General features: G+C 46.0%; 1 protein-coding gene across 1 annotated transcript in view; it reads left to right on the top strand.

Annotated features, from left to right (window-relative positions):
* Positions 1-1,800: 1,800 nt before the first annotated feature.
* Positions 1,801-22,394, top strand: part of ankmy1 (ankyrin repeat and MYND domain containing 1) — a 187,425-nt gene continuing 166,831 nt past the window's right edge. The window contains exons 1-2 of the mRNA XM_063044988.1: positions 1,801-2,031; positions 17,605-17,751. Of these exons, the coding sequence (XP_062901058.1) occupies positions 1,801-2,031; positions 17,605-17,751 (378 nt within the window). The remainder of the gene's footprint in view (positions 2,032-17,604; positions 17,752-22,394) is intronic.

Here is a 22,394-nt window from a genome sequence, read left to right as displayed (position 1 = left end):
GGTGGAGATGTTACTTCTGATTTGCATTGACTGTGGACTTCTGGTTAGGAAATCGAGGATCCAATTGCACAGGGGGGTATAAAGGCCCAGGATTTGGAGCTCTTTGATCAGGAGTGAGGGAATGATGGTGTTAAACACTGAGCCATAGTCAATAAACAGCAGCCTGACGTAGGTATTAGTATTGTTCAGGTGATCCAAGGCTGTGTGGAAAGCCATTGAGATCGCGTCTGCTGTAGACCTATTGTGACGATAGGCAGATCACAGTGGGTCCAGGTCCTCCCTGAGACAGGAGGTGATTCTAGCCATGACCAACCTCTCAATGCACTTCATCACTGTAGATGAGAGTGCTACTGGATGATAGTTGTTAAGGCAGCTCACACTACTCTTCTGGTATAATTGTACCCTTTTGAAGCAGGGGGAAACTTCTGAAGGTAGCAATGAGAGATCGAAAATATCTTTGAACACACCCACCAGTTGGCTGACACATGTTTTCAGAGCCTTACCAGGTACTCCATCAAGGCCTGTTGCCTTGTAAGGTTTTTCCATCTTGAAGTCAGCCTCCGAGACAGACATCACAGGGTTTCCAGGTGCAACAGGGATTCACACAGATAGAGTTTTATTCTCCCTTTCAAAGTGTGTACAAAAGGCATTGAGCCCATCTGGGAGTGAAGCATGAATAGTTACTCTAATAATAAACTGCAAAGTAACAAGCCGTGGGAGGCCACAAAACAGGGGGTAACAGGGTAACAGGGTAACAGGGAGTAGCTGGCTGGTTCAATGAGTGAACAAGGTGCGTGGATGAGATTTGTGTTTAAATAGGCTGCAGGTGATGAGTTGGAAAGGAGTGGCAGGTGGCTCCTGTTAGTTGGGTGGAGACTGGAAGGTGCCTGTCTGTACAGACCTGACAGCTGCATTTTTATGGCAGCTGATCCATAACCTGTTGGATTCCACTAAATAGCTGTGTCCCAAGATTGTGACGTTATCTCTGTATTGTGGGATCCTGGAAATATTGGAACCAATTTAATTGATTTCTGGCATTGTAGAAGTCCCAGAAAAGACCAAATCTCCCAACGGTGGGATCTGTGGGAGTGTCATTTTCCGGAACAACAGAACAAGGACAAAATTCCCATGATCACAGGATCCTTTAATCAGGGGATTCTGGGATCAATACATTTTCCAGGATTAAAATACATGCGCAGGTGTATCCCAGAATTCCCAAAGTCACGAGTTTCCTGAAACCACAGGATAACTCCTAAAGAGGGATTGCCAGGGACACGGGCTCTTTGGAGTTCCAGGATTTCCAAGACCGCTGTTTTTCTGGTATCCTGAAATCCGGAGGACAGTCCCATTCCCAGAAAATAACCAGACATCACAAGTACTTGACATTTCAGGATCGGAAGCGGACTTGGGTTAGTGGGAAACTGGATCTTCTTTTAGTTGGCTCACTGAGATAACAGGAATTATACTGTTGTCGGATCTATTTGTGGGATTCACAAAATAGATTTCGTGGACTACGGGATCCTTAGAATTGTAGGATGCCCGGTATTGAAAAATATGCGAATTTGCAGGGGCCGCAGAATCCCCTGGATTGACAGATTTGTGGGATTGCTGGATGCCTGGAATTGCAGTACACACTGGATGCTATCACCTCCAATACTGCAGGATGAAAGCCATGGATTCTGGGATTCCCGGCCGCCGACCAGTACCGCGCCCGTTGCCGGGACAACACTGTTTTTGTTTGATACGGCTCGAGCCGCCAGTCAGAGCGGCCCGGCCTGGAATCCCGCCCGGCCACCGCGTATGGCTACACCGGACCTTCCTCCCTCCCGGGGGATCGTGAAAACCCATGCCCTTAGCTCCCAGTCCCCCAGCTTCGATCTGCCGCAGGTGTCAGCGGTCCCGAGCAGCCTGGAAGTCCGTCCCCCTCCGGAGCTGGGACTGCAGGAGTGGCCAGACGGCTGGAGGTACCAGGGTGAGTTCCAGGGGAATTTGAAGCATGGAGAAGGGAGATTTGAGTGGAGTAATGGCGAGGTAAGTGGGAAATTACCAACTTTTTCATAAAATTGGAAAATATTTAACAGACGTTGTGCGGTGCATGCAATCAAAACTTTGATACTCTGGCTCTCGGACCAAAGTCAGTATATGTTGGACGCTATCCGTGGGCGAGAAACGGTCAACAATTAGGGTCTGCTACCTTCTGGTTGTAACTCGCTGGCAGATATTCCGGACTGTTGGTTGTTGTTTAACACCTGATCTGCTTTTATTTTCTGTTTTGCACCGTGGTGTAATTAATCTTCTAGTCCACCCCCTGGTTTAAAGAGAATGGGGAAGTACAGTACTCGAGCACTCCGGACTCTGGCTCCAGCAGCAAATCTACACACCTTTTTGACCAAAACATAAACTACTGGAGGAGCTTAGTGATTTAGGTAACGTCCGGGGTCGGTGGGGAAGTTGGTGGACAAGTGGATTCTAAGACTCTTCATTAGTCCGTAAGCCGGTAGGGTTGGTCGGTACCATCTGAGGGGAATAATGCTCATAGTGATTTTTGGCAAGGTATACATCTCTAGAGTTAGAAAATATGTGATAGCATTGCACCAGTGGTAGCTTTATTACTTCAAATAAGTAATCACTTTTTGTATATATTCCATATTAACATCAGTAGAGCAGAGAATGTTACCCCCCCCAAAAAAAACCTCATTTGGAGAGATTTCTGGAGTTTTATCAATGTCATGGTATATTTCCATATTGTATCAAATCAAAACAATCTTAACCTTTTGTCATAGCATATGGAATTACAGTACAAGAATTCAAATGTGGAGTTCCACACGGCCATAACCTAGGCCCCATTTGGTTGTAAAATGAATATATTTACTCAAAGACTGCTTTCCATACTTTGTTTTCCATACTTTCAAAACCTATTAATATTCATAATAATTTTCTAAGTCTTCCACATCTTCATCTGAACTTTCGACACTCTCTGAGGTGGATGCCTGGTTCTCACAGTCTACCAGTCTACACATGTCAGTACAGGTTTCCCCCGCTATGCGAAGGTAGAGCGTTCCTATGAAACAGTTTGTAAGCTGGAATGTCGTCAAGTGAATAAGCAATTTTCATTTATTAATACGGGAAAAATTTTTGAGCGTTCCCAGACCCAAAAAATAACCTACAAAATCATGCCAAATAACACACAAAACCTAAAGTAACAGTAACATATAGTAAAAGCAGAAATGATATGATAAATACACAGCCTATATAAAGTAGAAATACTTTTCTGCGGCACTGTCTAGTGCAGCGAAAATCTCGTGGAAGCGCTCAGCAGAAACACAGCGCAAGCGCTCTCGGCAGAAACACTCTCTCCAGTAACCTTTAAGCTATGAAGCTGCCAAATCATACCAAATAACACATAAAAATACACAGCCTATATAAAGTAGAAATAATGTATGTACAATGCAGTATCACTTACCGGAATCGGGAAGACTCCAATAAATTGCAGTTTCGTCACAGTTAAACACGTGCTTATATGAATAACCACCTGGCGCAATCGGCAATCGCCTCTGATCTGGGCTGACATTTACGTGCCGGGTGGCACCTAATTAATTAGCTTGTTTATTTCAGCTATTTTCTTAAAGATGTGCTGGGTGCATTCTGACTACTGCTGCACCACTGCATTCTTCGCGGCAATGTATCAGTCCGTGGCCCGGAGGCTGGGGACCACTGCTTAAACTATGAAGCTGCCCTCGCCTCAGAAACCGATCAAACCACCCATGACTACCTTTAAATTCCACTTTCGCAACACTTTCATCACCATTGTCCAGTGCTTTCTGTTTCAGACTATTAAAAAGACCGACTGATTTCTCCTTAAATATAAGAAAACTTAACGGAACACCACGCTTTGTACACCCATCAATCCATTCAAGCAATAGATTTTCCACTTTATCCATTATTGGATGCCGACTAAGAGAGACCACTTTGCTACGAGCAGAACCAACAGTAACACCGGCAGCTTCAAAATTCTTTCTCTCTGCGTATAAATACTGTGAATGGTGGACACAGGCAAGTTCAACGCGCGGACTATGTCCTTACTTCATTCACCACGATCAAAAAGCTTAATTATGTCTAGTTTTACGCTAAGTGTAACACCCTTACGAGCTCTTTTAGGCTTTTCCGATACCTTAGAACTCACCTTGCTAACGGATGCACAAAATAAATCGAGATAAAGCACGTGTTTAAGCAATGCCGGCTAGAATGCAGTTCCGGGGGAGGAGCTTGGTTGTTCAGGCACATGCTGCCTTTACAGTGAAAACAGTGAAAACACCTTCTGTTAGCGAAAACAGGTAACTAATGTAGGTCTTTCGTAACAGCGAGGTATCGTAAAGCGAACGTTCGGAAAACGGGGGGGCCAGCTGTATACCTGAGGCCATTTGCAACACACATACATCTTGGGAGTGAACATTTTTTTGGACAGTTACAGGCCAGTAGATCCAGGATGGCATCGGGTGCTGGCTGGCCTTCCATCCAGTGCACCACCAACTGTTCAGCTTCCTCTTCTCTCTCCATCTTCCATCCTCCGCCAACAGGGCTTGGCACTTGTGGGTCCTTCTTCAAACATCTTCTTCATGTACCAGCCTGATAGTTGGCTCGCTGTGCATGTTTTGTTAAGCAGTCCTTGCATGGTGGGAGTTGATGACTTTTGATTTCATCTTTTTTGGCACGGAGAAGGTGATACCTGAGCTCATTGACCTTGGTGGTCGACGCTTTTGGGGCATACAGGAGACATGTAAATGCCTCCAGTTTGTCCATCAGTTCTGGGGAGAGGTCCTATTCCTGACCCAACTCTAAGAATGAGTCCTGAGTTTCCCTGTTGCTGGTCAGAAGCTTTAGGGCACTTGTCTTCCCTTTGCCTGCAAAAGTGCTTACAGTGTCACATCCTGTATATGCGTGCAACCTGATGAGAGCCCTACAAACCTCTATGCCAACAGTGGCAGCAACCTTCTGATGTCTACAAGCCTTGTACGGGTTCTAGTGCCACACTTCTGGGACAATGGGGCCTCAATCTTGTCACAAAATGCTAAAGACATGATAAAGACATCTGTGTCTTCTGAGCAGATCACTACAGATTGGTATCCCTGTCTTGTGGCATGGGCAGCATGGAGAAGTAGGCGGCCATCTGCTTCTTCTTGTTGACACTGAAGAGCTGACACCTCCTCACTGTCTTGAGACGTGATTCTGTAATATTTGTCATTCACAGTTGCATACAGAATCTCCTCCTGTAGCTTTGCTCTGTACTCCGCCTTCCTCCATTCATGCACTATGAAGCTAATGAGACTATTTTTGTTACTGACTTTGGTCAGGAAGCTCCTCCACTGCCTCACCATCTGTGTGCCTGTGATACCTTGCAACTCATGACCAGTCTCTTCACCTCATAGAGATCTTTCACTATTCTAGATAGAGTTCTCCTTGTATGTGTCGAACACAACATCTATTCTGCTACTCTGACTGCCTTCCCTCAGAGCCATACCCAGAATTGTTGTGGCAACATCTCTGAAAGTAACTTGATCACCTTTCACTCTTTGGACCGAGTGCATTCCATCAACCACTGTAGCAGAGTTTCCTGGGAGTTGCTCTTCTAATGCTACATTTTTCTGCAAGGTTGTGGCTAAAGTAGCTTTATTTGCCAGGGTAATGGTCCAAGGGGATGAGAAAGGATATCCTCCATATGTAGACTGCGCCCTTGTGCCATCACTATGATGCGTCCAAACAAAGACCTGTCTGCTTTCAAGATGATCACCCTCCCATTTGATTTCACTTCTCTCTTCTTACACATATCACTGAATGTTTTCAGCTTATTAGTTTTCATTGGGTCATGGAATTTCTTTGCTGGTGGGTCTTCCTCTAGTCTCTCATCCTTGAAGGTTGCAAAGAATTGCTCACCAATCTCATACGCCTTCATCAGGTCGGAGGCAATGTCCTTGGGGGCTGCCTTTGCCGTAGAGATGCTAATGAGGTCCCGCTTCTCTGCAAATGGGTTGACCCATTCACGTATGAGGCTAACCTCTGCTGAAACTGCTTCCTCATCCTTCTGGATTCTTGGCTGCTGTAGCTCTGCATGACAAAGCTCTGATTTGTTGCCTTGCACCATCTCCCTTAACTGTCCCAGGAAAGCACTGCGGTGTTCAGCTGTTATGCAGCAACGCTTGATAACTCCAGCATTCAGGCTGAACCATGATGTGCCTCCAGGAGTCGGTGTGTCTTTGTTCACTGTGGTTTCAGTAGCCTGGTCCACAGGGATCTGCCCAAAGGGGCTGTTACTTGACAGCTGCACTGAGAATGAGCCTGTCATGAGAGGCACGCAGAAGCTCAAGTACTATGTTCTCTACCATCTCAATGTATGGTATCCAGAATGCGGATAGCTCTCCACTGTTGTGACGGAGGTGTTCCAGAAATTCTGTCCACAGGGTTATCAGCAGATTGCAGCAGGTTGTTCGGCTTCTGTTGTTCAAGTCACTGGCCGTGTCGTTCATGTGGTCTAAGAATGATTTGATCATCGCAGTCCTCTCTGGAACATTGTCCTCAACCCATGGTTTGAATTCTGCCCATGCGAGTCTCATCGGTGCTTCATAGATGTACTTGTGAACCCTGACAGCACGATTGTAGTGTTTACCATCAAGGACCCCATTGATGGACCCCTCTGCAACAATTCCAGCCTCTATGCATACGTCCTCTAGCCCAGCATCCCAAAATCGCTTTCCTAGGATGGCTAAGGCATTACATATGGTATGGAATGTCCCCATCCAAACCCTAACACACAGACATCTACCACCGCTGCAATGCTATCACATATTTTCTAGCACTAGGGGTGTATACCTTGCCTAAAATCACTATAAGTATAATTCCCCCAGATGGTACCGGTGGCCCAAATTTGGGGTCCTGGCTCACGGACTACATCTTTTGTGTCTCCAAATTCCTGACCCTTGGTGTTCCAGACCCTAAACCAGCTCTCACTGCAGGCTAGACACTAACCACAGCTGCATTCCTGATTTTCTAGTTAGGGTGTACATCCCATTTGTGCTCTGAATCCCGAGCTTACATTCCACACTAATGAGTGTTCCAGGTGACTTCTAAACCATCAGACTCTTGCATGAAGCTGCTATACCATAAGATGAACTCTTGACCTCACAGTCTACCTCGATATGATCTTGCACTCTTTTATCTGTGCTGTACTTTTACATTCTATTCTGACTGGTTATTGTTTTATCTTGTTGTTCTTAAATGTACTGTGTAATAATTTGGTTTATATAAACAATATGCAAGACCAACTTTTTTAATGTATCTTGGTACATGTGACAATAATAACAAATATAATAATAATCTACACCTGACTGTACACCTACTTCAGCCGTGGATCTGCTGGGGGCATCTACTGTGGCCTCCTCTACATCGGTGAGTCCCGTCTTGAATTGAGGGACCGCTTCATCGCGCGTCTCTGCTCTATCTGCCAAAAGTGGGACTTCCCAGTGGGCAAACATTTTAATTCCCATTCGTATTCCAACATATCAGTCCATGACCTCGTCTTGGCACAAGAGGAGGCCACCCTCAGGGTGAAGGAGCAACACCTTGTATTTTACCTGATGGCATGAATATTGATTTCTCCTTCTGGTAAAAAAACAATTCCTTCTCCCTCCCCTCTTCCACTATTCCCCTCCCTGGCCTTTTACCTTTTTCTCACCTGCCCATCACGTCCCCTGGTTCTCCCCCTCCACCCCTTTCCCTTTCTCCTATGCTCCACTTTCCTCTCCTTGCAGATTCCTTCTTTTCTAGCCCTTTATCTTTCCCACCCACCTGGCTTCACCAATCACCTTCTAGCTCTCCTCCTTCCCTTCCACCCACCTTTTTATTGTGGCGTCCAGTCCTGAAGAAGGATCTCGGCTTGAAATATCGAGTGTTTATTCATTTCCATGGATGTGCCTGACCTGCTGAGTTCCTTCAGCATTTTGTGCGTGTGGCTTTGGATTTCCTGCATCTGCAGACTTTCTTGTGTCAATGAAAGACCAGTAAAATTACTATGCAAACAACAGGAATTCTGCAGATGCTGGAAATTCAAGCAACATACATCAAAGTTGCTGGTGAACGCAGCAGGCCAGGCAGCATCTATAGGAAGAGGTGCAGTCGACGTTTCAGGCCGAGACCCTTCGTCAGGACTAACTGAAGGAAGAGTGAGTAAGGGATTTGAAAGTTGGAGGGGGAGGGGGAGATGCAAAATGATAGGAGAAGACAGGAGGGGGAGGGATGGAGCCGAGAGCTGGACAGGTGATAGGCAAAAGGGGATACGAGAGGATCGTGGGACAGGAGGTCTGGGAAGAAAGACAAGGGGGGGGGGTTGACCCAGAGGATGGGCAAGAGGTATATTCAGAGGGACAGAGGGAGAAAAAGGAGAGTGAGAGAAAGAATGTGTGCATAAAAATGAGTAACAGATGGGGTATGAGGGGGAGGTGGGGCCTTAGAGGAAGTTAGAGAAGTCGATGTTCATGCCATCAGGTTGGAGGCTACCCAGACGGAATATAAGGTGTTGTTCCTCCAACCTGAGTGTGGCTTCATCTTTACAGTAGAGGAGGCCGTGGATAGACATGTCAGAATGGGAATGGGATGTGGAATTAAAATGTGTGGCCACTGGGAGATCCTGCTTTCTCTGGCGGACAGAGCGTAGATGTTCAGCAAAGCGGTCTCCCAGTCTACGTCGGGTCTCACCAATATATAAAAGGCCACATCGGGAGCACCGGACGCAGTATATCACCCCAGTCGACTCACAGGTGAAGTGATGCCTCACCTGGAAGGACTGTTTGGGGCCCTGAATGGTGGTAAGGGAGGAAGTGTAAGGGCATGTGTAGCACTTGTTCCGCTTACACGGATAAGTGCCAGGAGGGAGATCAGTGGGGAGGGAATGCGGGGGACGAATGGACAAGGGAGTTGTGTAGGGAGCGATCCCTGCGGAATGCAGAGAAGGTGGGGAGGGAAAGATGTGCTTAGTGGTGGGATCCCGTTGGAGGTGGCGGAAGTTACGGAGAATAATATGTTGGACCCGGAGGCTGGTGGGGTGGTAGGTGAGGACCAGGGGAACCCTATTCCTAGTGGGGTGGTGGGAGGATGGAGTGAGAGCAGATGTACGTGAAATGGGGGAGATGCGTTTAAGAGCAGAGTTGATAGTGGAGGAAGGGAAGCCCCTTTCTTTAAAAAATGAAGACATCTCCCTCGTCCTAGAATGAAAAGCCTCATCCTGAGAGCAGATGCGGCGGAGACGGAGGAATTGCGAGAAGGGGATGGCGGTTTTGCAAGAGACGGGGTGAGAAGAGGAATAGTCCAGATAGCTGTGAGAGTCAGTAGGCTTATAGTAGACATCAGTGGATAAGCTGTCTCCAGAGACAGAGACAGAAAGATCTAGAAAGGGGAGGGAGGTGTCGGAAATGGACCAGGTAAACTTGAGGGCAGGGTGAAAGTTGGAGGCAAAGTTAATAAAGTCAACGAGTTCTGCATGCGTGCAGGAAGCAGCGCCAATGCAGTCGTCGATGTAGCAAAGGAAAAGTGGGGGACAGATACCAGAATAGGCACAGAACATAGATTGTTCCACAAACCCAACAAAAAGGCAGGCATAGCTAGGACCCATACGGGTGCCCATAGCTACACCTTTAGTTTGGAGGAAATGGGAGGAGCAAAAGGAGAAATTATTAAGAGTAAGGACTAATTCCGCTAGACGGAGCAGAGTGGTGGTAGAGGGGAACTGATTAGGTCTGGAATCCAAAAAGAAGCGTAGAGCTTTGAGACCTTCCTGATGGGGGATGGAAGTATATAAGGACTGGACATCCATGGTGAAAATAAAGCGGTGGGGGCCAGGGAACTTAAAATCATCAAAAAGTTTAAGAGCGTGAGAAGTGTCACGAACATAGGTCGGAAGGGATTGAACAAGGGGTGATAAAACAGTGTTGAGGTATGCAGAAACGAGTTCGGTGGGGCAGGAGCAAGCTGAGACAATAGGTCGGCCAGGACAGGCAGGTTTGTGGATCTTGGGTAGGAGGTAGAAACGGGAAGTGCGGGGTGTGGGAACTATAAGGTTGGTAGCAGTGGATGGGAGATCCCCTGAGCGGATAAAGTCGGTGATGGTGTGGGAGACAATGGCCTGGTGCTCCTTAGTGGGGTCACGATTGAGGGGTAAATAAGAGGAGGTATCCGTTATAAGGCTTACAAAAGCTTCACATCAGCTTTATTCCTTTGCATCCATTCCTTGAGCAAATAGTTTCCTCTGTGTCCATCACCTTGGTGTCCCATGGTGGGAGAGCCCTTCCTCCAAAATCTTTAGCTTGTTCTTTGGCACTGGTGTCTGGAACTGTGAAATCTACCAGTGCATGACATTTAGACACTGGAGGACCAACAAATTTTGTGCAGAGTGAAGTGTGGAGTCATGGAGTTGATGGTCCTCCTGGAGCAGCTGATATTTGTCTCAATGTGTGTCCCTGAGAACAGCCCATAGGTCACAGAGTCCTGGGTGACACATCTGCTAGGGGTGAACCTCAACGAGGAGAAATCCTTCCTTCCTTTGAAACTTTTTTAACAACTATGGTCCAGAAGGAGAGTGATGATGGCCTTGTACTTAGCCCAGCCACCTCAAGGACAATGTGCACTGAGACTCGGGCAATGCAATAAAGGTTTGGTGGGAACACCTCTTCTCACTTTTGTGTGTTTGTGAAAGTTAGTTAATGCAGTAATTTCCTATCCTTTGTGCCCACTGACATTTGTCTTTTTCCAACCTCGACAATGGTATCTCAGCCAGCACTCAGGGATGAGAATACTTAGTGGTTTCCAACGGGTGCCATTGAAGCATTCTTTAAAGGGAGATAGGTTAGTGATACTGCTAATACACAGGGAATGTGGAGTGAACTTCTGCCCATTCTGTGGCTGCTTGCTGCTGCACTGTGACCTGGTTGAGGACTCAGACCACCACCAGTGCTCTGGCAGTAATGGAATGGTTAGAATGATCGAGTTACTGCATGGCTCGGTGTGGAGTGAATCATTGAAGCTGTGTGCAATGGGTACCTGTGGGGGCTGGTGCAACAAACTATCTGCAGAAGAAACTCAGTGGGTTGAGAGGCATCTGTGGGGGGGTAATCACAAAATACTCTGCAGATGCTGGGGTCAAAACAACACTCACAACACGCTGGAGGTTCTCAGCAGGTCGGGCAGCATCCGTAGAAACGATTAGTCGACGTTTCGGGCCGGAACCCTTCGTCAGGACTGTAGGGGGAAGGGGCAGAGGCCCTATAAAGAAGGTGGGGGGAGGGTGGGAAGGAGAAGGCTGGTAGGTTCTAGGTGAAAAACCAGTAAGGGGAAAGATAAAGGGGTGGGGGAGGGCAAGCAGGGAGATGATAGGCAGGAAAGGTGAAGAAGGAATAGGGGAAAACACAGTGGGTAGTAGAAGGAGGCGGAACCATGAGGGAGGTGACCTCAGTGAGTTCCGTGCCCGCCGTGATGCTGAACTCTTATTCCGTCGCCTACATCTCCGAGCCTACTCCTTTGGCAAGGATTTCCCTCACCCCTACTGATGACCCCTTCTCCTGTCTTCAACCCTCCTCCCTTCTACCTGCACTCGATCTTTTTATCTCCAACTGTCGCCGAGACATCAACCGTCTCAACTTCACCACTCCTCTCTCTTGTTCCAACCTCACTCCCTCTGAACGCACTGCCCTCCACTCTCTCCGCACTAATCCGAACCTCATCATCAAACCCGCTGACAAAGGTGGTGCCGTAGTAGTCTGGCGGACGGACCTCTACCTCACTGAGGCCAAACGGCAGCTCTCTGACATCTCCTCTTACTTACCTCTGGAACAGGACCCCATCAAAAAATATCAAACCATTGTCTCCCGTACTATCACCACCCTTATCAACTCCGGAGACTTTCCATTCTCAACCGCTAAACTTAATAATTCCCACACCCCGTACCACTCGGTTTTACCTCCTCCCCAAGATCCATAAACCTGACTGTCCCGGTAGACCCATAGTTTCTGCCTGCTCCTGTCCCACCGAACTTGTATCCGCCTAACTGGACTCCATTTTGTCACCCATAGTTCAGTTCCTCCCCACCTACATCTGCGATACATCCCATGCCCTCCACCTCTTCAATAACTTCTAGTTCCCCGGTCCCAACCGCTTCATTTTCACTATGGATGTCTAATCCTTATACACCTCCATTCCCCATCAAGAAGGCCTCAAAACCCTCTGCTACTTTCTGGATAATAGACCTCACCAGTTCCCCACCACCACTACCCTCCTCCGGTTGGCGGAACTGGTTCTCACACTCAATAACTTCTCTTTTGGCTCATCCCACTTTCTTCAGACAAAAGGTGTAGCTATGGGAACTCGCATGGGCCCCAGCTATGCCTGCCTCTTCGTTGGTTATGTGGAACCGTCTGTGCTCCAAACCTATTCTGGTACTGCTCCCCAACTTTTCCTTTGGTACATTGACGACTACATTGGTGCTGCTTCCTGCACCCATGCTGAGCTCGTCAATCTCATCGACTTTACCTCAAACTTCCACCCAGCCCTCAAATTCACTTGGTCTATCTCGGACACTTCTCTCCCCTTTCTCGATCTCTCGGTCTCCATCTCTGGAGACAGACTGTCCACTGACATCTTCTACAAGCCCACTGACTCTCATAACTACCTTGACAATACCTCTTCCCACCCCGCCACATGCAAAAATGCCATTCCCTGTTCCCAGTTCCTCCGTCTCTGCCGCATCTGCTCCCAGGATGAGGTTTTCCATTCCAAGACATCTCAAATGTCCTCTTTCTTTAAGGATCATGGTTTCCCTTCTGCCATCATCAATGATGCCCTCACCCGCATCTCCTGCATTTCCCACACTTCGGCCCTCACCCTATCCTCCCGCCACCACAACAGGGACAGAGTTCCCCTTGTCCTCACCTGCCACCCCACCAGCCTCCGGATCCAGCACATTATCCTCCGCAACTTCCGCCACCTTCAACAGGACCCCACCACGAAGCACATCTTTCCCTCTCCACCCCTCTCCGCTTTCCACAGGGATCGGTCCCTCCGCGGCTCCCTGATCCATACACCTCGTCTCTTGCCACCATTCAGGGCCCCAAACAGTCCTTCCAGGTGAGGCAACACTTCACTTGTGAGTCTGTTGGGGTCATCTATTGCATCCGGTGCTCCTGGCGCAGCCTCCTCTACATCGGTGAAACCCGACGCAGATTGGGGGACCACTTTGTCAAACACCTCCGCTCCGTCCGCCACAACAGACAGGATCTCCCAGTAGCCACCCACTTCAACTCTCGCTTCCCATTCCCATTCAGATATGTCCATACATGGCCCCCTCTACTGCCATGATGAGGCTAAACTCAGGATGGAGGAGCAACACCTCATATACCGTCTAGGTAGTCTCCAGCACTTGGGTATGAAGATAAAATTCTCCAACTTCAGATAATTCCCTCCCCCTCCCTTCCTCTATCCCTATGTCACTCTGCCCCCTCCCCCATCTGCCTACCACCTCCTTCAAGGTTCTGCCTCCTTCTACTACACATTCTGCTTTCCCCTATTCCTCCTTCACCTTTCCTGCCTATCACCTCCCTGCTTCCCCTCCCCTACCCCTTTATCTTTCCCCTTACTGGTTTTTCACCTGGAACCTACCAGCCTTCTCCTTCCCACCCTCCCCCCACCTTCTTTATAGGGCCTCTGCCCCTTCCCTCTACAGTCCTGACGAGGCGTTCCGGCCTGAAACGTCAACTCATCGTTTCCACGGATGCTGCCTGACCTGCTGAGTTCCTCCAGCGTGTTGTAAGTGTGCGGGGGGTAATGAATTGTCAATATTTCAGGTTAGGACCCTGCATCTGTGAGGACTGCTGTTTGATAGGCTGGGATGAGTGCTGTGGCCACTCAGATGTGGGACTCTAGCTATGATGAATGCAGGCTATTGTTGGGGACTTGGATCTGCTCTATGTGTAGACTGACCACGCAGATCTTGTGGTCGTGTAGGCTGTAGTGGAAACTGTCTTGTCCTCTCACTTCTGCTTCAGAGTCTCGAGGTTCCTCAATGGTAGCCACTAGACACCCACACAGCCACACACCCACACCTCCTCTTGGCTTTGGAAGCATCAGCAAAGGGCATGAAATTGTACCCAGCATACATTGGTGGGGAGTCTGGGATCTGCTCCAGGCTCTTTGGCACAGCAACGTGCAGTAACTACATTGACTGGGACCCTTGTTGATGGCTCAGCCCACTACCAGTACTCTAGCAACAATGAAAACAGACATACCTGTGAATTTTCAGACTGGAGGACTGAGGTAAGCCAGTGCAGGCCAGAGGAGAACGAGGCAGGGTGTCTTGTGCAGTTGGAGTTGTTGAGATTTTGCTGTAAAGTCATACAGTATAGAAACAGGTCGTTCAGCCAACCACATCTATGCTGACCCGTCAGCACTAATCCCATTTGCCTGCACCAGGACCATGTTCTTCTATACCTTCTAATTTAAGTACCATCTAAATGCCTCTTAAATGCAGTAATTGCATCAGATTGCACCACTTCCTTTTGGCAGCATATTCCAGACATCAACCAATCTGTGTAACAATGGAATGAGATTCGAGTACCTGGAGGCACATGATAAGACAGGCCAAAGCCAGCATAGTTTCCTGAAAGGAAGATCCTCCCTGACTAACCTACTGCAATTTTTTGAGGAAATTACAAGCAGGGTAGACAAAGGAGATGCAGTGGATGTGGTGTACTTGGATTTTCAGAAGTTCTTTGACAAGGTGCTGCACATGAGGCTGCTTAGCAAGATAAGGGCCCATGGAATTACAGGGAAATTACTAGCATGGGTGTAGCATTGGCCAGTCAGCAGGAAACAGACAGTGGGAATAAAGGGATCCTATTCTGGCTGGCTGCTGGTTACCAGTGGAGTTCCACAGGGGTCGATGTTGGGACTGTTGCTTTTTACGATGTATGTCAGTGATTTGGACTATGGGATTAATGGATTTGTGGCTAAATTTGTCGCTGATACAAAGATAGGTGGAGGAGCAGGTAGTGTTCAGGAAACAGAGAGCCTGCAGAGAGACTTGGATAGTTTCGGGGAATGGGCAAAGAAGTGGCAAATGAAATACAATGTTGGAAAGTGTATGGTCATGCACTTCGGTGGAAGAAATAAATGGGAAGACTATTATTTAGATGGGGAGAGAATTCAAAATGTAGAGATGCAAAGGGACCTGGGAGTCCTTGTGCAGGATACCCTAAAAGTTAATCTTCAGGCTGAGTCAGTGGTAAAGAAGGCAAATGCAAAGTTGGCATTCATTTCTAGAGGAATGGAATATAAGAGCAGGGACGTGATATTGGGGCTCTGTAAGGCACTTGTGAGACCACACTTGGAGTATTGTGTGCAGTGTTGGGTTCCTTATTTTAGAAAGGATATACTAACATTGGAAAGGGTTCAGAGAAGGTTCACAAGAATGATTCCAGGAATGAAAGGGTTACCATATGAAGAACGTCTGGCAGCTCTTGGGCTGTATTCCCTGGCGTTCAGGAGAATGGGGGGGGGGCGGATCTTATAGAAATATTCCGAATGTTAAAAGGCCTGAACAGATTAGATAAGGCAAAGTTATTTCCCATGGTAGGGGAGTCTAGGACAAGGGGGCACGACTTCAGGATTGAAGGACGTCCTTTTAAAACAGAGATGCAGAGAAATTACTTTAGTCAGAGGGTGGTAAATCTGTAGAATTTGTTGCCACACGTGTCTTTGGAGACTAAGTCATTGGGTGTATTTAAGGCAGAGATAGATTCTTAGCCAGAGTATCAAAGGGCATGTGGAGAAGACAGAGGAGTGAGGATGACTGGAAGAATTGGATCAGCCCAAGATTGAATGGCGGAGCAGACTCGATGAGCCGAATGGCCCACTTCTGCTCTTATATCTTATGGTCTTATAGTCTTACAAAAACTTGCCCCTTGAATCCCTTTTAAAACTCATAACTAACCTTAGAACTATGCCAATTTGTTTTTGTTACCCTTCTATGGGGAAAGGATTCTGGCTGTTTCAGCATCTTGGAGTTTGAATAAGGATGAGAATTTAAGTTGGCGAATCTGAAAACTCAGCATTACCTTCTCCCCCCACCACCTCCCTTGCACACCACTGATCACTGTCTCTCCACCAACACCATATAGAAGATTCAAACACTGCCTTTTCCTTTCCTCCTTTCTTCCGTTTCCACAATTTTATTTATTTATTGAGATACAGTACGGAATAGGCTGTTCCGGCCCTTCGAGCCGTGCAGCCCGCCAATCCCCCGATTTAATGTTAGCCTAATCACAAGACAATTAACCTACAAAGTGGGACGTCTTTCGACTTGGGAGGAAACCCACGTGGTCATGGGGAGAACGTACAAATTCCTTATAGTCAGCAGCGGGAATTGAACCTGCTTTTCCTGTACGGTAAAGCATTGTGTTAGCCACCACGCTACCTATGCGTGTCAGATTTATCACAGCTAGGTATGGCAACTGCTCTGCCCATGACTGGAAATTCAAGAGTTGTGATTGCAGCCCAGTCCATCATGCAAACCACCCTCCTCTCTATTGGCTCTGTCCTCACTTACACTGCCCTGGTGAAGCAGGTAACAGAACCAAAGACCCCTCCCATCTGGGGAATTCTCCATTTCCTCCTTTGTGTCAAGCAGGAAACGTAAAAGCTGAGAGCATGAATCACCAGAGTCAAGGACAGCTTCTATCCCACTGTTATTTAGCTCTTCAGTAGACCTCTGTACTCTAAAAGATGAACTCTTGGACTCCCAGTCTACCTTGTGGCCATTATGTTTTGTTTGTCTACCTGCACTTCACTTTCTTCGTAAATGAAGTACTCTTTTCTACATTCCGTTTGCCTCAGTGTAATTGTAGCAGCAAAACTAGTTCAAAATCAAAACAGTGCCGCTAGCCTGCGACCAACATGGGGTTATTATACGTGTGAAGCACCCTCAGCTCCAGTGAAATGATTGTTGCCAGGAGTTGAATTCCTTATTCCAATCCTTTACTAGCAGTCAGCAAACATAGAATCTTGAAGCGATATTAAGTGTTCAGCAAAGATATGATCTCTGCCAGTCCCAAGCCACAAATTGCCACAAAATAAGCAAGAATACGTAACTTATTCCCTTCACTTTTACTGCGCCCCCACTTATGTGACTAGTTACCATAATAAATGTAATAACCCCACAACACAGAATACAAAGCAAATAGGGAACAGATACATGGTTCCTCCAGTAATTATGCAGGGGATGATCTGTCAGGATGGCACGCATTTCACTTGCACGTTTTTCATTGTATCATTGGACTCTTGACCTCGCAATCCACCTCATTCTGATCCTGTACTTTATCGCCTGCTTGCACTGAATATTCACTGCAGCTGTAACACTTCCTTCCGCATTGTTATTGTTTTACCTTGTTCAACTGCAAGGCACTGTGTAACGATTTGATCAACATGAACAGTATGCAAGATATGTGACAATGATAAACCGGTTCCACTGTGGCAAAAATAACCCAATACCAGTTTCTCTGTGTTTTGCAATTGCAGTATTACGTGGGGCAGTTCTACAAAGACCATCGCCATGGATCCGGATGCTATTTCTGGCCGGATGGGACCAAATTCACAGGAACGTTTTACCTGGATCGAAAAGAGGGATATGGCACTTTGGAAATGGAGGATGGCTCAACGTTCCAGGTATTCAATAATTTCTTAAACATGAAAGGACAAAAATGTTATGAAGTACTCATGCAGCAGCTGTGTTCTGTTTCCTTGACTGGCAGCTGAAAGTGAGACCATAGCTTTGCTTTGACTTATCTGGGAGGTGGCAGCCTTTTCATTCCCAGAATCATTCTCGTGAACCTCCTCCAGACCCTCTCTAATCTATTCTTAGATAAGGGGACCAAAGCTGCCCACAATAAGACAGAACAGAACTAGGAGCAGAACTAGGCCATTCAGTCCATTGAGTTCGCTCCACCATTTCATCATGGCTGATCCAGGATCCCACTGAACCCCACACAGCTTCCCTCCCACCATATCCCTTGATGTCCCGAACAATCAGAAATCTATCAACTTCAGATTTGAATATACCCACGGACTTGGCCTCCGTCACAGTCTGTGGCAGAGCATTCCACAGATTCATCACCCTTTGGCTAAAAAAATTCCTCCCTACTTCTGTTCTAAACGGTCAATTTTGAGGCTGTGCCCTCTAGTTCTGGATACCCCCACCAGAGGAAACAATCTCCTCACATCCACCTCATATAGTCGTTTTAATCTTTGGTAGGTTTCAATGAGATAGCCCCGCATTCTTCTAAATTCCAGTGAGTACAGGCCCAAAGCTGTCAAACGCAACTCGTATGTTAACTCCTTCATTCCCGGAATAATCCTCATGATCCTCTGGACTCTCTCCAATGACAGTAATCCTTTCTGAGATAAGGAACCCAAAACGGCTGACAATACTCCAAGTGTGGCCTGACTAGTGTCTCATGAAGCTTCCACATTATCTTCTTGTTTTTATATTCTACTTCCCTCGAAATAAATGCCTAAATTGCATTTGACTTGTTTACCAGACACAATCTGTAAATGAACCTTCCGGGAGCTTTGCACGAGGACTCCTAAGTCCTTTGCACCTCTGATGCTTGAATTTTCTCCCCATATAAATAATAGTCTGCACTATTGTTCCTTTTACCAAGATGTATTACTATACATTTCCCAACACTGTAATTCCATCTGACACTTTTTTGTCTATTCTTCCAATTTGCCTAAGTCCTGCTGCAATTGCATTGCTTCCTCAGTATTACCTACTCCTCCATCTATCTTCATATCATCCGCAAATTTTGCCACAAGGCCATCAATTCCACTATCTAAATCATTGACAAACAATGTGAAAAGTAGCAGTCCCATTGCTTACCCCTGAGGAAAAGCAAGTGCAGTCTGACCAATGCCTTAGAAAGCCTCACCAATATATCCTTGACCTTGTATTCTAGTCCTCTCAAAATGGATGATACTGTTGCATTTGCCTTCCTTATCCCAGACTCAACCTGCAAGTTAACCTTTAGTGAATCCTGCACAAGGGCTCCCAAGTCACTCTGCACCTCCGATTTTTGAATTTTCTCCCCATTTAGAAAGTAAACTATACCTTTACTCCTTCGACAATGCTTGACTATACACTTCCTTGCACATATTTCATCTGCCACTTCTTTGTCCATTCTCCCAATCTGTCTAAGTCTTTCTGTGGACTCCCTGCTTCCTCAACGCTACCTGCTCCTCTGTCTATTTTTGTATTGTCTGTAAACGTAGCCACAAAGGCCATCAATTCCATCACCAAAACAAATAAAGTGAAAGAAGTAGCCCCAATAATGAACCTTGCAGAACAACACGAGTCACTTGGAGCCAACCAAAAAATGCTCACCGTATTCACACTCTTTGTCTTTTGTCAGTCAGCCAAACTTCTATCCCTGCTAGTATGCTTCCTGTAATACAGTGGTTCTTACATTGTTAAGCAGCCTCATCTCAAAGTCCTTCTGAAAATCCAATTACACAACGTCCACCAATTCTCCGTTGTCTATCTTTCCTGTTATTTCTTCAAAGAATTCCAACAGATTTGTCAGGCAAGATTTCCCCTTGAGGAAACCATGCTGACTTTGGCCTGTTTTATCATGTGCCTCCAAGTACCTCAACCTCATCCTTAATAATGGACTCCAGCACCTTCCCAAACACTGAAGTCAGGCCAAATGGCCTCGAATTTTCTCTCTTCTGCCTTCCTCCCTTCTTAAAGAAGGGAGTGGCATTTGCAATTTTCTAATCCTCCAGAACCGTTCCAGAATCTGGAGATTCTTGCAAGATTATTACTAATGCCTCCACAATCTCTTCAGCTACCACATTCAAAACCCTGGTGTGTAGCCCGACTGGCCTAGGAGATCTATTCCATTCAGACTTCTAATCTTCCCAAGCACTATCTCCATAGTAACAGCAACAACACTTGCATCTGTCCCTGACACTCTCGAATATCTGGCATACTGTTAGTGTCTTTTATAGTGAAAACTGATGCAAAATACTTATTAAGTTCTTTTGCCATTTCTTGTTCCCCCATTAGTACCTCTCCAACATCATTTTCCGCCTCTTTTACTCTATGTATCTGAAAAACCTTTGGTCACCTCTTTTATATGATTAGCTAACTTCCGTTCATATTTCACCTTTTCTCTCCTTAAGGCTTTGCAGTTGCCTTCTGTGGCTTTTTAGAAGCTTTGAATGCTCTAACTTCCCACTAATATTTGTTATATTGTACGCCCTCTCCTTTGCTTTTATGCTGTCTTTGACTACCCTTGATAGGCATGTTTGCTTCATTCTCCCTTTAGAATACTTTTTCCTTTTAGGGAGGTATCTATCTTGCGCCTTTCAAATTGTCCCCAAGCAATAGTTTTATGCCATCATCCCTGTTAGTGTTCCCTTCCAAACAACTTTTGCCTCACTAATTCCCTTTACTCCACTGTAATAGTGATAATCTGACTTCATCTTCTCCCTCTCAAACTGCAGGGCGAATTCTATCATATTATGAAGGGTTCCTTGATATGATACGATACTAAGAGTTCCTTTACCTTAAGCTCCTTAATCGAATGTGGTTCCTTAAAAAGCACACAATCCAGAATTGCCTTTTCCCTAGTGAGTTCAACCACAAACCGCTCTAAAAAGCCATCTCGTAGGCATTCTACAAATTCCCTCTTGGGATTCAGCACCAACCTGATTTTACCTATCTACTTGCATATTAAAATCCCCTTGACTATTGTAATATTGCCCTTTTGACATGTAAATTTTATCTCCTGTTGAAATTTATATCCCACATCCTGGCTACTATTGGAGGCCTGTATACAACTCCCATCAGGGTCTTTTTACCCTTGCAGTTTCTTAAGGATTCACAAGGATTCAGTTCCACAAGGATTCGATATCTTCTGATCCTATGTCACCTCTTCCTATAGATTTGATTTCAGTTTTTACTGACAGAGCCACCCCATCCCCTCTGCCTACCTGCCTGTCCTTTCAATACAACATGTGTCTTTGGACGTTCAGCTCCCAACGATTATCTTCTTTCAGCCACAATGCAGTGATACCCACAACATTGCTAGAATTTCACTGATAGTGTAAAATAATGTCGTCATTATGGGACAATTAACTCATCTGACTGTGCATTATATTGCTAATAGGGTGTAGTTGAATCAAGGTTGAATAGTCTGCCCTACTGAGAAATATTTTTCATTTTCTTTTACACAATGTTTAATACAAGTTAATGTAATTGTCAAATTAGTTTCTCGCAATATCACATTGTCAAATGAGGTGAAAGGAAGAATAAGTAGAAGAAAGGAGGCACAAGAGATTCTGCAGATTGTGAAAATCTTGAGTAACACACACACAGTCCTGCTGAAGGATCCTGGCCCAAAGCAGTGATTGTCCATTTCCCTTCATAGATGCTGCCCAACCTGCTGAGTATCTCCAACATTTTGTGCGTGTCAAATAAATAGGACTACTGTTTTAAAACTGTCATAGAAGTGTAAAGTGATCCATCGGTGCAGATTCACAGATCAGCTGTAATTGTAGCTCAGGTTAAAACATAAACATAAACCTAAGATAATGCAATTAAATAGAAACATGTGAAACATGTAGAAGGTAGTTGAATTAAAAATATTGTTTAGTTTCGGCCAAAAGGATGTGAAGATACTTGAAGGCACAAGTGAAAAGTGTGGTGAATGATACTTGTATAGAGGGATTATACCTGGCTAGGGGGGTAACAAACTTTTTGCAGTTGGAAGAAGTCTGAAAGGTGACTGTCATACCTCACTATGAGGTGTGGGAAAGCATGCTCGACGAGGGTCACCAGTTGACAAAAAACAAGATGGTAAGCTGCAACAACACAAGGTGGGGTTTTATTTAGTGCCAGGTGAAAAAAATGCAAAAGCAGCCCAAAAGTTGTGAAGAAAAAAGTACTTACAAATAGACAAATGAAAACAAACGTGTGTGCAAAAATTTACAGATATACAGAGGCCTTCTCCACAACACACTTTGTCCTTAACTTTCCAATAAAACCATCACCAAACCTCAAATCCAACCTCCACCTCCCTCTAACAAGGCCAGACTGAGGGTTTAACAAGGCCAGACTGAGGGTTTAAATCTGCCTCCGCCTGGCCTAGATAAAAGGACCAGGAAATTCTACTGTTGGACTGGGTGAGGGGAGGGGAGGTCACATGACCAGACCAAAATAATTATTTCAGATGCAGAATTAGAACATCTTAAACAGGGATTCAAATGTGCTACAGTTTTATTCCACAACAAATATCTTGGTTAAACCC

The sequence above is a fragment of the Mobula hypostoma genome, chromosome 4 (assembly GCF_963921235.1).
Source record: "Mobula hypostoma chromosome 4, sMobHyp1.1, whole genome shotgun sequence".
Taxonomy (NCBI): Eukaryota; Metazoa; Chordata; class Chondrichthyes; order Myliobatiformes; family Myliobatidae; genus Mobula; species Mobula hypostoma.
This window is presented reverse-complemented; position numbering and strand designations above follow the sequence as displayed.